Here is a 15,524-nt window from a genome sequence, read left to right on the forward strand (position 1 = left end):
AAAAAAAAAAAAAAAAAAAAAAAAAGCTATCATTGCACCTCTTTGTTACAAACACTGGATTATTAGTAGATACAATGTACCTCTTTTTAAATTTAAACCTGAAAGCTAAACTTACAATATTGCCTAAATGCATGGCATAATTAAAGCAATGAAACCATGACTCAGATGGTCCTTGACCTCCTGAAGCTCATAAGCTGCTAGGTTATGACCTAGCAGGGCTGTGAAACAGACAAACCTATAGCTGTAGCAGGTTGGCCTGGGAGATGAGTCCCAGGGGTGAGTGCCACAGGAGAGAAGCCAAGTGCAGTGGGAATAGGAGCAATCAAAGAGGAGAGGTCTCAGTGGATTGAGATAAACAGAATAAACCTCAGGAGAAGACGCTGGCAATGCAGGTGGGAAAGAGCTACACTTACTCACAGCGCAAGCGCAATGGGCAGAAAACATGGAGTTGCTTCAGGTAACTACTGCCAATTAAAAAACATACTAACAAAAGCCTAGCGTGTGTGAAGCAGTAGGCGACGCTGCGGGCTGAAGGCCAAGCCAGAGTCTCCACGTAGCACAAAAAGCAGCTTGCCTTATTCGTAGCCGCAGACAGCTTAGGAAACTGGGTTACCACCTTAGAACTATGTGGTAATCAAAGTGACTTCATGGAAGATGAGAAACTGCAGAACACTTTGGAAATAGAGGGCTAATGCTAATAACGAGAAGTGCTATTACAAGAACTTCAAACTGTCCGTTGATCAATGGACAGGAAGCCTCCAATTATATTTTCAAAAGATCCCTGTTGATAATTCTACCCTTGGGTTAACTTAATTCATTTCCAACATTTCATTTAATTCATCTCAGCGTGTTGTCCTTCATCCTGCACTCAAAACAGATTTTATTACATGAAAATCTTCCTAATTTGCCGCCTAAAACCCTGCACTCTGTATTAAAAGACAGGACCACATGGTTTTTCGAGAGATTCTTTGCAATTTTCGCCTCTTGGTTTGCTTCGGACCTAGTCTGGCAGAGAGCATAGGGTATTATTTCGGGAGCAGGAGAACATGAAGAACATAAGGGAAAAAGAGCCACTGGCCTGTCGAAAGAACCTTCCTGGTTTTGCCACTCAGTAAGTACAGAAGAGTAGGTGCTCGCGGAGGCAAAGAAAGGGAATCTTCAGGGCCCCCGAGCAAACTTCTGATATGATAAATAACTTGAGGGTGGGACGTAAACGCCATCGCGGTCCCCACGCGGCCCCCACGGTGATGCCGAGCCTTCGCCCTCCCCCTCTTCCCTCTTCCTCCGGGGAGAGTTCCTGCCTGAGCTCAGCCGGCCCTCCCCGCCCGCCCTTCCGTCCGTCGGTCCGTCGGTCCGTCCTCCCTCCAGCGCCGACGCGGAGGAGCGCACCAGCCGGCGGGGTCAGGTGACTGGGTGACGCCCCGGCGAAGCGCTCCCCACCGCGCGCGGGCGGTGCCACCGCGCTCTACGCCTCCGGGGGGAGGGGACTTCCCGGGAGCCGCCGGTGGAGGACAGGAGGAGCGCGGCGGGCGGGCGGGCCGAGCGGGGACTCGCTGCCGGCGGGCGGGAGACATGGATCGCGGCGAGCAAGGTGAGGGCGCGGACGCCACCGGCACGGCGCCTCCGGGATGGGCGCGGGGTCCGGCGCGGCGCTGGGGTCCGAGTCGGGGTCCGGCGCGGCGCGCGGCCTGGCGCCGGAGCAGGTGCAGAGCCTTCGGTGCCTGCGCCGCGAGTTGCATCCCTCGATCCGGATCCGGCGTCCTGGTGGGGCCCTGCTGCAGGGAGCGGCGCTGGCGGCCGGAGAGGGCGGATGGGGCCGCGCGTGTGTGCGAGTGTGTTAGAGAGAGACGGAGCAGAAAGAAAGAGAGAAGGTTCTGGGAGGCGGCGGAGGGCTGGCGCCAGGCTTACCGAGCCGGGGCTGCAGATCGAGATGCGCTGTGGCGGAAAACAGTACCCAGGGAGTCCTGTTCAGCTCGCTCTTGTGACCGGTGGAAACTGAGGGACTGAGGACAGTGGGTTGTTTCGCCCCGCCCGATGGGAAGGTGAAGTCCTCCCCACCCGCATGTGAAGACTTTCTGCCCTCTTCTCCTTAACGTGGTTAGGATTTTGGGTGGCGTTTGAGCCCCTGATGATGGCTTTGGATGCAAACATGTAACATCCCCCAATTGTGGAGTTGTCTATGGGTTTATTTGGAGGCGGGGACTTTTTCATAGCAAGGTTCTTCTTTTACCCATCAAGGTGAAACACCCCAACACAAAATCCCTAATCTTATTACTCTAGCTTTGGATGCACTTGTTTTTGAAAATAGTGTATTCAGTGAAATTGCCTCCAGTTGCGGCATTGTTTAAGAGAGATGTGGCAGTAGTAGGGCAAGGTTTTCAGATTTAAACATTGCCACATCCTAGAGATCTTTGCTGATAATAACCCACTAACCGGAACACAGATTCGTGGCACGCGTTTAAAAAGATATATAGACGCTAAAAAAAAAAAAAAAAAAAAAAAAAAAAAAAAAAGACTAACGATATTAAGGTAAATTTTAGGAAGTGAGGGATAGGAATTATTCCTATTTTGAGTTCTAATACAACAGCTTTCATTAATTTTTTTTTTACCCTCCAGTATTTACTTTCATGCATGTGAGTTTTTGTTGAAATAAATCCGTATTCCATATATACTATTTTGTGTTTTACTTCTGATAAGTTGTAAGATAGAATCTTTGGAGCCTTCCAACCCTTCCTTTCTCCCCACCTCTCAAATTAATCTCACACCTGACATCTGAGTGTGTATATTATAAACATTTTATACAATACATTTTTTTTAGTGTCAGTTCTTTTCTTTTCTTTTTTAACATCTTTATTGGAGTATAATTGCTTCACAATGTTGTGCTAGTTTCCGCTGCACAACAAAGTGAATCAGCCATATGCATACATATATCCCCATATCCCCTGTCTCTTGCATCTCCCTCCCACCCCCCCATCCCACCCCTCTAGGTGGTCACAAAGCACTGAGCTGATCTCCCTGTGCTATGCAGCTGCTTCCCACTAGCTATACAATATGTAATATATAGTGCATATGTAATACACTATATATACACTTGCACACATATTGTCTAGATTATACGTCTTGAGGTTAGAAGCATATACTTCATCTTTGTCCACGGTTGGGTAGCCTGGTGATTTGCACATGGTAGATATTTAAATGTTTGAGTCAAAAAACCCCTCACAGGTCTTATAAGTATTGTTAGGAGGAGGCCTAGGGGCCACCAAATAAGCCAGCATTTTTTTATCTGGATTTTAATGGGGGCAATGAGGGTGTCAAACATGTGAACATTTGTATGTCTTATGTTGTCGTATTTAACATAATGATGTTTTTAGAATACATAACTGTATGTGGTACTTGTCAAAGTGGACGAAGCTGTGTTTGACTCAGGTGAATGGAGTGACTAATTTTTTTTAGATTTTGTTTTCTAGTTTGGCTGGTAGGAGTCACAGCCATTAGTACTTCTGTAATAGTCCAGTTTGCTGATGCACTTTGTGTGTTTTGTTTTTTTAAAAAATAAATAAATTTATTTATTTATTTTTGGTTGAGTTGGGTCTTGCTGTGCGTGGGCTTTCTCTAGTTGGGGCGAGCGGGGGCTACTCTTTACTGTGTTGCATGGGCTTCTCATTGCAGTGGCTTGTCTTGTGACAGAGCACAGGCTGTAGGCGCGCAGGCTTCAGTAGCTGTGGCACACGGGCTCAGTAGTTGTGGCTTGCGGGCTCTAGAGCTCAGGCTGAGTAGTTGTGGCGCACTGGCTTAGTTGCTCCGCGGCATGTGGGATCTTCCCGGACCAGGGCTCGAACCCGTATCCCCTGCATTGGCAGGTGGATTCTTAACCACTGCGCCACCACGGAAGCCCCTTTGTGTGGTTTTTGTAGGACTAGTTTTTTTTTTCTATGTGTGTGTGTGTGTGTGTGTCTAAGACATATTTAATAAATTTCTTGGTTTGTAAGAGGAGTCTTTTTCCGTCTCTAATTTTCAGATGTTTTCTTTGGTCAGGATATTTGTTAGTCATGTCAGTCCTTGCTTTTAATTGTCATTCTTGGACGGCTAGGGAAATCCATCCTCTTAAAGTGGAGAGCCTGGAGACTTGGCTCTAAACAAAAGACGAGCCACCCGCCTGGGCAAGGTCAGCTGGCTCACCGCACAGCTTTGCTGTCTTAGAACCATACGGCCTTTTCCTTATACTTATGCTTCCTTCTGCCTGTTTCCTTTGCCTTTTCATCTTTATGTTCCCACAGCACATAGTAGGTGTTCAGAAATGAGTGTTGACTGCCTCAGATGAAAGGGAAAAGTGCCCAAGAGCAAGTACCTTCAGGTTCCTGTAACCTCCGATGTCCCTCTAAGTTGGTCGTTTGCTTCCCACTTCCTCCTGTACTTTTTTTCTTCTGTGTTTTAAAGAAGCAGAAGTCTGGTTGGGTGGAGAAAGTTGCTGATAAAGCTGCATTGGGCGTAGAGGGTAAGTTTACCCGTCAGGTCTTTGAACTAGTAGAGGGGATGGCTCAGTCTTCAGCGATTCCATAGACTCCTGGCTGAGACTGAGAAGGAAGAGCCCGCGTTTGTAAACCTGCAGGTTCACCAGCAAAGTATGTTGGCTGAAAGAAGGTTTATAAAAACCCCTGTGATTGTCACTTGAATTTGTGATTTTTTTCAAGGTATCTGGAACCAAATCAGAACATTTTAGAATTTGTTTAACTTACTTTTTTGGTATGTGTGGAGTTTGTTGTGTTTGTCTCTTAAAAAAAAAAAATACCTCTAGATGCAAAATTAAATGCCCTACCTCTTGTCTTAAGTACATGTCTCTGTTGAATTGTCTCCTTATCCCTTCCTTCTTATGAAGTTGTCAAAATCTGTCCTTTGCTACTGATTTTTAACAGAGCTATAAAGTTTTAAAATGAGCAGTTTACCTTTGTTTTCAACCATGTATTCTGAATGCTTTTTAGTATCAGCCTGAGATTCTGTTTTTCCTGTCCTCTACTATACCCAGACTTTGTATACAATACTGTACTTATAATTGAGAGCAGTCAACATCAAATGATTTAAAATGTACCGTAAACCACATAGTGCCTCTCAGGAGTTACTACGCGTTCAGCCCAGCAAAGCACGCTTAACGTGTGTGCCATTTCCCACTTTGAGAGTGCAGTGCGGCTGGCTAGCTAGAGCATACATTGTGGAAAAAAATCTCCTGACTGCCTTTTATGGGGCTGAATAGATAATTGTACCCCAGTACTCTCCTGTGTTAGTAATAACTTGTCATTTAGCACCATTATATTGAAGTGACAGTCACCTAGCCACTAAGCATGTTATCTGTGTTAAACATTAAAACACTACCACCACCAAAGCTTTATATTTTAAGGAGGTGAGGGAAGGCTGCTGGGGCCGAAACAGCTGGGGGAGGAGAAAGCTGCACGAAAACCGCGACACAGTAATAGGTTACTATAATGTCAGCATGGTAACTATGCCTTAGAAATAACAGAAAGGTAAGGTGTCACTTATTTACAGGTTACACAAACATAGGGATGAATAGATAACAGTTTTGAGGGTCTGCTCACAAATCTGTGGGTGTGACCCACCCAGGTTCTTGGTGTCTTTGGGCAAGTCTCACTTTCCGTATGGTGCTCATGTCTTTGTTAGCTCCCATTCACTTCCTGCATTTATTTTTATGCAGCAGCCTGCCTAGTCCCTAGGGAAAAGCTGAGTGGTAAGAGGGGTTGTGATCCTTCAGAAAGATCTCAAAACCGCACAATCTATGTACACAATAAAAACAAATACAATCATGCTTCCAAACAAAAAAGAACACCCGAATCTCCTGAACTTCTGTGCTGCTGGTCCTTTTGTTGGGGGCTCACATTATTTTATTTTCCTTGTGGGGTTAATTATTTCTGTTTTAATGTTGACTGTTGTAAAAATCTCTCTTCTGAGACTCTCCCAAATTTTATTTAAACTGGGTGGGTACCAGCTGTCCAGAAACCATAATCTTAGCAGTGTGTTTTTATTAGAAAAGTGTCCAAGGGATCAAGGGATTTAATGTTTAGTGGAAGTTAAAAAAATGTTTGAATTAAAAATACTTCTTCGTAACCGAGAGTAATTGTTCATTTTAGAAAAGTCAGAAAATACAGGTGGAGAAAAAGAACGTAAAATTACCTATAATCCTAGTCTGGAAAATCAGTTAGCATATTGGTTTATATCCATCCATATAGCTATCCTTTTAAACAAATCACAAAATAATATCTCCTATTATTTCATCTTATATCTTGCCTGCCCTCCCTTTTTAAACTCAGCATATTTTTAAAATACCCTTCTCCAGCATCATTATGACTAGTGTGACCAGGTAATTAATGCACATGATACAGCATTCAGAATGACTAAAAGGTTGCAAAATGTAAATCTCCCTTCCACTCCTGTCTCCGAGGCTGTTTCCCTTGTGTAGTGATGTCACGATTATTAACAGTTTCTTCTCCATCCATCCAGAGAGATTCTACTTATATAGGTGTACACACACGTATTTAAGTACTATATATGTATGTGTGTGTATTATATAAGCTGTAGCATGCAAATTATTTAGCATCTAACTTCTTTCACTTAAATACAATGTATATTTTAGAGATCATTGAACATAATGTTATATAGAGCTGTTTCATTTTCAGGGCTATTTGTAGATGTCTATTTGTAGATGTATCATGTTATGTACCATAACAGGTGATGTTTAACTTGTTCCCTATTGATGGACATTTAGGTTTCCCCTAATATTTTGCTATGAAAGCAAAGCTGCAGCAAATAAATGTGTATGCAAGTTATTTGATAAATGTGCCAGTATGTCTGTAGGAAGAATTCTTAGAAGAATGTGACTGTTCAATTTTGATGTGCTAAATTCCGCTCCATAGAAATGGTGCCAGTTATCCTCCACCAGCAATGTGTGAGCATCTGCTTCCCTCCATCATGCGCCCAGGGTGTTGTCACACTTTTTCATCTTTGCTTATCTTGTAGGGGAAAAGGAGTTTCTCAGTATATGTTTTATTATATATTTTTCTTAATATGAAGGCGGTTGTACTTCTTTTGATATGTTTGAGATCTATATTGCATTTTCTGTGACATGTCTGATCGTATACTTTGCCAATTTTTCTTTTATCTTTTTCTTCTTGACTTATAGAATGTAGCCCTCTGTCCATGACATGAATTGCTAATATATTTTTTCCTAGTTTGTCATTTTTTTTTTGACTTTCTGGTGATTTTTTCCAAGCAGAAATACTAATTGATGGCGGTTTTCATTTATAGCTTCTAGCTCTTGAATCATCCCTAGAAATGCTATTCTCACTTTGAGTTTTGTTTTTATTTTTTACCTTTAAATCTTTCATCCATCTGGAGATTATTTTGATTAAAAAATGTGAGTTATGGGGCTTCCCTGGTGGCGCAGTGGTTGAGAATCCGCCTGCCGATGCAGGGGACGCGGGTTCGTGCCCCGGTCCGGGAAGATCCCACATGCCGCGGAGCGGCTAGGCCCGTGAGCCATGGCCGCTGAGCCTGCGCGTCCAGAGCCTGTGCTCCGCAACGGGAGAGGCCACGGCAGTGAGCGGCCCGCGTACCGCAAAAAAAAAAAAAAAAAATGTGAGTTATGAATCTCAATCGCCCACCAGCCCCTCAGCTGGCTACTCAATTGTCCAGTACCATTCACTGACTAATGGATCTTTCCTTTACTGATTTGAAATACTACTGTTGTCAATACTAAAGTCCTGTATTATTTTCTTTCCCCTTGGTCTGTCTGTTCATTCCCAGCAACTAAACTGTTTAAATTATTGTAGCTTCATAATATGTAAAAATGTCTGGAAGGGCTAGTCTGTCCTGTTCACTCTGTTTTTCTTCTTATTGCTAGAGTTTTTCCTAGCTATTCCTGCCAGATTTTGCTTCCAAAAGAACATTAGAATCAACTTGTCTGGATGCAAATTCAATAGAAATCCGTTTGGTATAGCTTCCTTCCCTCCCCCCTGTTTCCCTTTCTCTTTCTTTTATTAGACCTTGTTTTTGTCTTTATTGAATGTCCCAGTATATGTTTATCATAGTCATACTATACATAATATATATATAGTTTTGTATCGTATTTTGGATTCTATTGGATAATCAGAATTTTAACATGTCATTTAAAAAAGTATCTCCAAACTACATTTTCAGCATTCGATTGTACCCTTTCAGCATTTGATGTTTATTTAACTGTTTCTTTGCTGGAATATAGATTGCTTTTCATTTTAGCTATTATAATATTTTAAAGAGAAATTATTTTAAGATAAACGTCCTGAGACACGACAAAGAATGTGAGTATGTTTAGGCCTTTCATGCCTGTTGCTAAACCGCTTTCTGGAAAACATAATTGTTACTGCTTTTTTTATTGTAGTAAAAAATGCATGACATAAAATATATTATCTTAGCTGTATTTAAGTATACAGGAAAGTATTGTTAACTATATGTACCTTATTGTATAAGAAATCTCTAGAACTTTTTCATTTCGATGACTGAAACCATGGACCCATTGAGCAGCACACATTTCTCTCTCCCCACAGCCCCTAGTAACCACCATTTTCTTTTCTGTTTCCATGAGTTTGATTACTTCACCTACATCATTAAAGTGGAATCATGCACTATTTGTCTTTTTGTGACTGACTTATTTCACTTAGCATAGTGTCTTCAAGATTCATCCATGTTGTTGCATATTGTGGGATTTCTATCTTTTTAGAGGCTGTATAATTTTCCAGTATATATGTATACCCCATTTTCTTTATCATACTTTATTTTCTTTATTCATCCTTCAGTGGGCATCCGAGGTTGCTTCCACCTCGGGGCTTTTGTGAGCACGGGTGTGCAATTACTCTTTGAGTCCTGTTTTCCATTCTTTTGGGTATATACTGTAGGAAAGGAAAATTTATTTCCCCTACTCTTCTCGGTTCTTTGGCTTGTCTAATAATCAGATTAACATAGGACAGGTTAACAGGTGAAAAACAAATTTAGTTACATATGTACGGGGGTTTTACAAGACTATGAGACCCACAGGCATTCAGGGAATTGAGACTTATATGACATTCTGAGTCATGGAGAAGGGGGTAGGGTTCTGGGTCTTCAAAGAGAAGGAAGACAATTAACAGGAAGATGAGAAGAGCAAAGGTTTGGTAAACAAGTATTTGCCGTGCCACGCAGGACAGTGAGATCCAGGGAGGACTTTGGTCTCTAGGCCCAGTTGAGCCGCCCCCAGCTCACCACACCTCACCTGTACTCTTTGTAATTGTCTCTTGTGATAGTTCCCTTCCTGGACTAGACCCTCTATCTAAATTCTTTTAGGCAGGTAAGGGAGAGGTAGAAGCTTTTCCTGAATCTGCTGGGTCTTGAAGGCCTTCAGCTCAAAATAGCCCACATGCCAAAGTGGTATATTTGAGGGAGACTTGTTCTGAACCCCTTCAATACCCAGAAATAAAATTACTGGTATATGTGGTAGTTCTATGTCTAGGTTTTTTTTTTTTTTTTCCTTTCTTTTTGAAAACTTCTTCTGTTTTCCATAGTGGCTGAATGGCTGTACCATTTTACATTCCTACCAACAGTTATTTTAAAGGGAAGAAGGAAGGTTGTAGGGGCCAAAAAACTGAAGAGAGAGGGAGCCTGCATGGGTTCTAATTTTTCCACATCCTCAGCTACACTTTTTATTTTCTCCTTTTGATAGTGGCCTACCTAAGTGGTCTGAGATAATATCTCATTGTGGTTATGATTTGCATTTTCCTGATGATTAGTGATGTTGAGCATCTTTTCATGTGCTTGTTGGCCATTTGTATGTCTTCTTTGGAGAAATGTCTATTCAAGTCCTTTGCCCATTTTATGTTTGGATTATTATTACTATTAATATTTTTGTCAAGTTGTAGGAGTTGTTTATGTATTCTGGATACTTAGTCCTAATGAGATATATGGTTTGCAGATGTTTTTCTCCCATTCTGTAAATTGCCTTTTCACTCTTGGTTGTTTCCTTTTCTGCAAGATGTCATTGCCCTTGAAAAAAAAAAGAATTATAAAGCTTATAGGTAAAAAAATGCCATCTCTTTTCATTTAAAATTCTTCCACTTGCTAGAAAGGCTGTAGATGATATTAGCCATTTATGTTCCCCTTTTGAGATTGTTTGCCTCCTTCTTTTAAAAATTGGGATGTTAGTGCCTTCTTTTACCCTCACTCCGCTCCCCTGTTCATACTAAACCTTTGTGTTTTGTGGCAAGTATTTATTTTTTCTATTTTTATTTTTATTTTGGTTATGTTGGATCTTTTATGTTATGTTTACTAAGAAAAGACCTTATTAAGAGCAGATATTTTCTCCGTGACAGTTTATAGAGTAAGTTGCGTGGCTCTGGGTTGCTTTCAGTACTTCCTTCTCTGTGTCTTTGTGTCTTCTGACGCTTTTGTAATCAATACTAAAAGTAGTGGTTTTAGGCAAGACTAGTAATTTACATGCCTTGGCTTATAGGCGTGGTGAATGTGTTTCATGTTACAGCTGTGCAAATGTAAATGTCAGTTTAAAAATGATGTAAGACATGACCTTATAAAGTTTCAGATTGAGAATTAAAGGATTAAACTTCACCCACTGTATTTTGAGCTTTGTTGGAGGCATTGTGGTGTGGAAAAGGAGCTTATGGTGCAATCAGTAGGGCTGTAGGAATAAAGATAGTTTATCCACCCCACTAGGATCTGTACTTGGCTAGAAATGAAGTGTCAGTAGGAGAATGTTCTTACGTTCATATTCCCAGCTCTCAGTTGAGTGTGTGTGTGGTAGGTACTCCATGAATACTTGTCCTATTGCACATACATTCATTAGAAAGATTTCTAACCTGTATAAAATCAGATGGGATTAGATAGAAAAGGTTAAGAATTAAGGAAAGTTAATTGTTTGGCAGGGAGACAAGAATACATGTTCCAAATGTGCTTATAGTTTTATATATAATCACTGAAAATCTGGTCTGTAAATAGAAGCCAAATTGGTACTTTACTTCCCAAGTATATATGTAAGAGTGCGTGTGTATACATTTACAGATGGAGGAGACAGTGCTGATTAAATTTTTGTTCTCCAAAGGATGTTGGATGTAGTGCTCAGTAAATACTTTCATAAATATGTTTTCTATACTATTTTATTGAGGGTAGTTATTTGATGCTAATGTATCCTGAACTTAGGAGGCAAGGATGGTGTCAATACATTTTAGAAGTTTTCTTTGAATGCAGTTGAGAAGGGTAACGGGGTTGTTGACAGTGGTGGAAAGGGTTTGCTACTAGTTAACCAGAAGAAAAATTATGTAAAGAGGGAAAAATGCAAACATTTTGGCTGGCTGGGGCATTTTAGCAAAGTGATGACCAACTTTCCATTTTGGTATACACTGAGTATATCACTTCCGGTATATCACTTTATTAGTAATCAGAATGGTGATGATGATGATTCCATCTGGTTTTTGCAGAACTCTTTCTAATTTTTCTTCATATTATTTCATTTCCGTCTTTCAGTGCTGCAGGGTGGTAGAATGGGTATCATTTTCATTTCACACATGAGGAAACAGAAGCTGAGTGACCGTGACTTCCCCCTTCTTACCCTGCTAGATGTGGAGAGTTTTACAAAAACTTGGTCGCATACCTGTTGTCTCTGAGAGTAACCTAGTGGCCAAGAACAATTTAAACTACATTTGCAAACAGTTTAAAGGGCTGGGGACACTAAGTACTTTTTAGAAATGTTTCCTTCCAACTAATCAAAACAAAATTGGAATCTGAAGGGACACCACTTCAGGCCCTGCATTATAATGACCTAAGTTTTCCAACTGGGGTTTTACTGGGTCACATTTAGTAATACCACTACTACCACTAATGCCAGCAACAACAACATCTGCTGGGTGTTTTCTATATACCAGGTCTGTTCTAAATGCTTTTTTTTTTTTTCTCATTTTGAAAATTTTTATAACAAACCTGTGAGCCACACTCGTAATATCCTTGCTTTACAACTGAAGAAACAAAATGTGAAAGAATGAGAAGCCCGCGCACCGCAGCAAAGAGTAGCCCCCGCTCAATGCAATTAAGAGAAAGCCCGCCCGCAGCAACAAAGACCCAACGCAGCCATAAATAAATAAATAAATAAATTTATTTATTTAAAAAAAAAAAGAATGAAGTAATAACTTCTCCAAGGGCACATAGCTTGATGCAGACAGAGCTGGGTTTTAAACCGAAATATTTGGCCATATAGTTCATGTCCTTATGCAACATATTATACTACCTAAAAGTTCTGTATCATCTCCCTTTTCCTTTCAAAGGTGTTCAAAAGGGTGGCATGCTATGGTAGCTACCATGGGAAGGGAGCTCTAGGACGTGTATCTACACCAGACTATGGCCATGTGTCTGTCCTCGTGCACCAGAACTAATTGTAAATGTTCTGGGCAAAGAATGCTGGACCTGAAGTTATGTCTGGGTTCAAAATTTGGCTTCATCTCTTTTTGGTGATGAGACATTGGATCAGTCACTCAACCTCTTTGAGGCTGATAATACCTCAACTATTTGCAAAAATTGAGTAAAAATCTGTAACTAGCACTGGGGTTCAATAGATACTGATTCTGAAACGGAATGTTAGCATTTCTGTAAAACGCTAATTCACTGGTTCCCTATTCAAATTAAACATTTCATTTATTTATAGACAATTATGATATGGTGCCTGCCCTCAGGCTCACAGGCCAGGCTGGAGCAACACACAAAGAACTTGGTCACTGTAGTCAAGTGGAGGTTGTAAGGGCTGCATGACAGGCTGAGGAGAAAGTGAGCAACTCCGGCTGGTCATCAGGAGAGGAGTCTCATAGCAGGTGACCTTTGAACTTGGACTTGAAGGCTAAGTAGGTGAGAGAAGGAAGGATGAGGAAGGGAGTTTGGGAAGAAGGTTCCGCCTGTGCAGAGGTGCAGAGGCATGAAAGGGCAAAAAGGTGCTGGTGGTCCTCGGAAATTCCTTGTGGCTGGAGTTCTGGGTGGTCACTAGGGGTGTGTGAGCACTCTTGGGCACTGGAATTAGGAATCAGGACTCTGTTCTGATAGGCAGGTGGTAGGTGGGTGGGAGGTTAGTTTTAGAATAGCATTTTGCCAGCTGCATAGCAGGTACTCGCAAAGCAGGCAGGGGGTATCACTGTGTTCCACGCCAGACGTGGTGGTGCTGGATTCCCGAGGGATCTTTGGGTAGAACAAGTCAGATGTGAGGGGAGAGGATCTGAGGATAAAAAAGAGCAGACAAGGGCCTTCAGATCCCATGGAACAGGAAAGAGAGCAGAGGCAGGCAGAAGAAAGGGAATTCCATTTGGAGTGTGTTACATCTGAGGTCTGTTCTGTTTATCCAAAGCTGCATAACAGATCACCCCAAAACCTAGTGGTTTAAAACCGTAGCATTTTTTTTTATGGTCACAGATCTGTAATTTGGGCAGGGCTTGGTGGGGACAACTTGTCTCTGCTCCACTCAGCTCAGCTGGGAGGCTTGTAGCATGAGGCTGGGCTCATCCGAAGGCTCACTCACTGACACAAAGGTGGCCGTAGTGGGGAGACGCCAGCAGCCGGGGCTCCTTGGGCACCTGACTCAATCCCCATGGTCTCTGGTGAAAACAGCATGACCTGTTTGTTTGAGGATGGTGATTTTGCTTGCCTGTGTTGAGTACTGTTTTTAGCTGGAGACCATGTTCTTGACCCAGCAGCATACAGCCTCAGTGTGCCTGGGCTTCTTATGTGTTACCCCAGGGCCCCCAACCTGTGGGTCCTAAGAGAGACTGTGTGGCTTTGTGTGACCTAGCCTTGAAGTCACGTGGCATCACTTCCTCCTCATTCTGTTAGAAATGCGTCACAAAGACTGGCCGAGATTCAAGGAGAGGGGAATTGGACTCCATTTTTGGTGGGAAGAGTGTGTGCATGACAAATGTGTGCACGTGTTTTAAAACCACCACCAGGTCCTTGTGGGATGTTGGTGTGGATGGGTTCATGGGTGAACTATGGATCTTGAAGAGAAGGAGCTGGGAGAACCTAAATGTCCACTGACAGAGGAATGGATAAAGAAGATGTGGTACATACATACAATGGAATACTACTCAGCCATAAAAAAGAATGAAATTGTGCCATTTGCAGCAACGTGGATACAACTAGAGATTTTCATACTAAGTGAAGTATGTCAGACAGAGAAAGACAAATATCATATGATATCACTTATATGTGGAATCTGAAATATGGCACAAATGAACCTATCTATGAGACAGAAACAATCATGGACACAGAGAACAGACTTGTGGTTGCCAAGGGGGAGGGAGGGAAGAAGAGGGATGGACTGGGAGTTTGGGGTTGGTAGATGCAGACTATTATGTTTGGAAAGGATAAACAACAGGGTCCTACTGTATAGCACAGGGAACTATATTCAGTATCCTGTGAATAAACCATAACGGAAAAGAATAGAAAAAAAGAATGTCTCTGTGTGTATAACCGAGTCACTTTGCTGTACAGCTGAGATTGCCACAACATGGTAAATCAACTACACTTTAATAACAAAAATTTAAAAAAAAAGAAGGAACTGGGCAGGAGGGCAAGGTTTGGGAGACATGTGATCATTTGAAGCTATTAACTATTAGCGTATTACTTACGTATTAGCACATGTGATATTTGAAGCTATTAAGTTGCTGAGACGGCCCAGGAACAAAAGTAGAACAGAACATGGAACCTGAAGATTTCAGGGCAGGGAGAGGAAGGTACAGGAATAGGGAGTTTAACTTTCAAAGGCCCTGGAGAGGGCAAGTAGGTCGAGGGGGGACAGTAGATATTGGCTTTGGTGATGAGGACCAGGGGTTGAGGAGAAGGGAGAGGGCAGAACCCATGGATTTTGGGCCTGTGAGAATGGTCAAATGTGGCTAAAAAAAAAAAAAAAAAAAAGAACCCACAAATTGAGAGACTACTGTTTCAAGAAGCAAGGAGGTGGTGTTTTAAAGGGAAATTTGGATTACATCGGTGATGTGCTTGCCTGCACTGAGTGTTGGTTTTTGTTTTCATGTGCAGAGAGGATGCTCGTTTGACCTCTGTGCATGTTTGTAAAATGAGAGAAGAAAGCGAGGCAAGTGAGAATAACCGGATTTGCTATTCCTGTATATGTCACTGGTTTTAGTTAAGATGCTTTTAAATGCAAAATGTATTTTAATAGTCCTGTCCTAGAGTTTGACCTTCAAGGCGCTCAAGTCTGTAAGCAGTAATTCACTTTAATGTGTAAGAGCCTTGCGGAGAATAGGTGTTTATTAAATACCTGCAAAACTAAAGCATTATACATTCTCTGGGTGGTATGAGAGCCAGAGAAGCAATTTAGCCTCGAGGTGACATTATAGCCAAATCACAGTAAAGCTGTGATTTTTTTTTTTTTTTTTTTTTTTTTTTTTTGCGGTACGCGGGCCTCTCCACTGTCGTGGCCCCTCCCGTTGCGGAGCACAGGCCCCGGACGC

At 41.9% G+C, this 15,524-nt stretch overlaps 1 protein-coding gene across 2 annotated transcripts in view; it reads left to right on the forward strand.

The window, feature by feature from the left end:
- The first annotated feature begins 1,471 nt into the window (after positions 1–1,471).
- Positions 1,472–15,524, forward strand: part of TPD52 (tumor protein D52) — a 133,196-nt gene continuing 119,143 nt past the window's right edge. The window contains exon 1 of one of the 2 annotated variants that reach the window (XM_024127017.3): positions 1,472–1,591. In XM_024127017.3, coding sequence (XP_023982785.1) covers positions 1,573–1,591 — 19 coding nt within the window. In that variant the 5' untranslated portion in view covers positions 1,472–1,572. Of the gene's footprint in view, positions 1,592–4,026; positions 4,496–15,524 lie in introns of those variants that run through there. The other variant, XM_055091013.1, reaches the window with a different exon arrangement.

This window comes from Physeter macrocephalus, chromosome 15 (genome assembly GCF_002837175.3).
Source record: "Physeter macrocephalus isolate SW-GA chromosome 15, ASM283717v5, whole genome shotgun sequence".
In the NCBI taxonomy this organism is placed as follows: Eukaryota; Metazoa; Chordata; class Mammalia; order Artiodactyla; family Physeteridae; genus Physeter; species Physeter macrocephalus.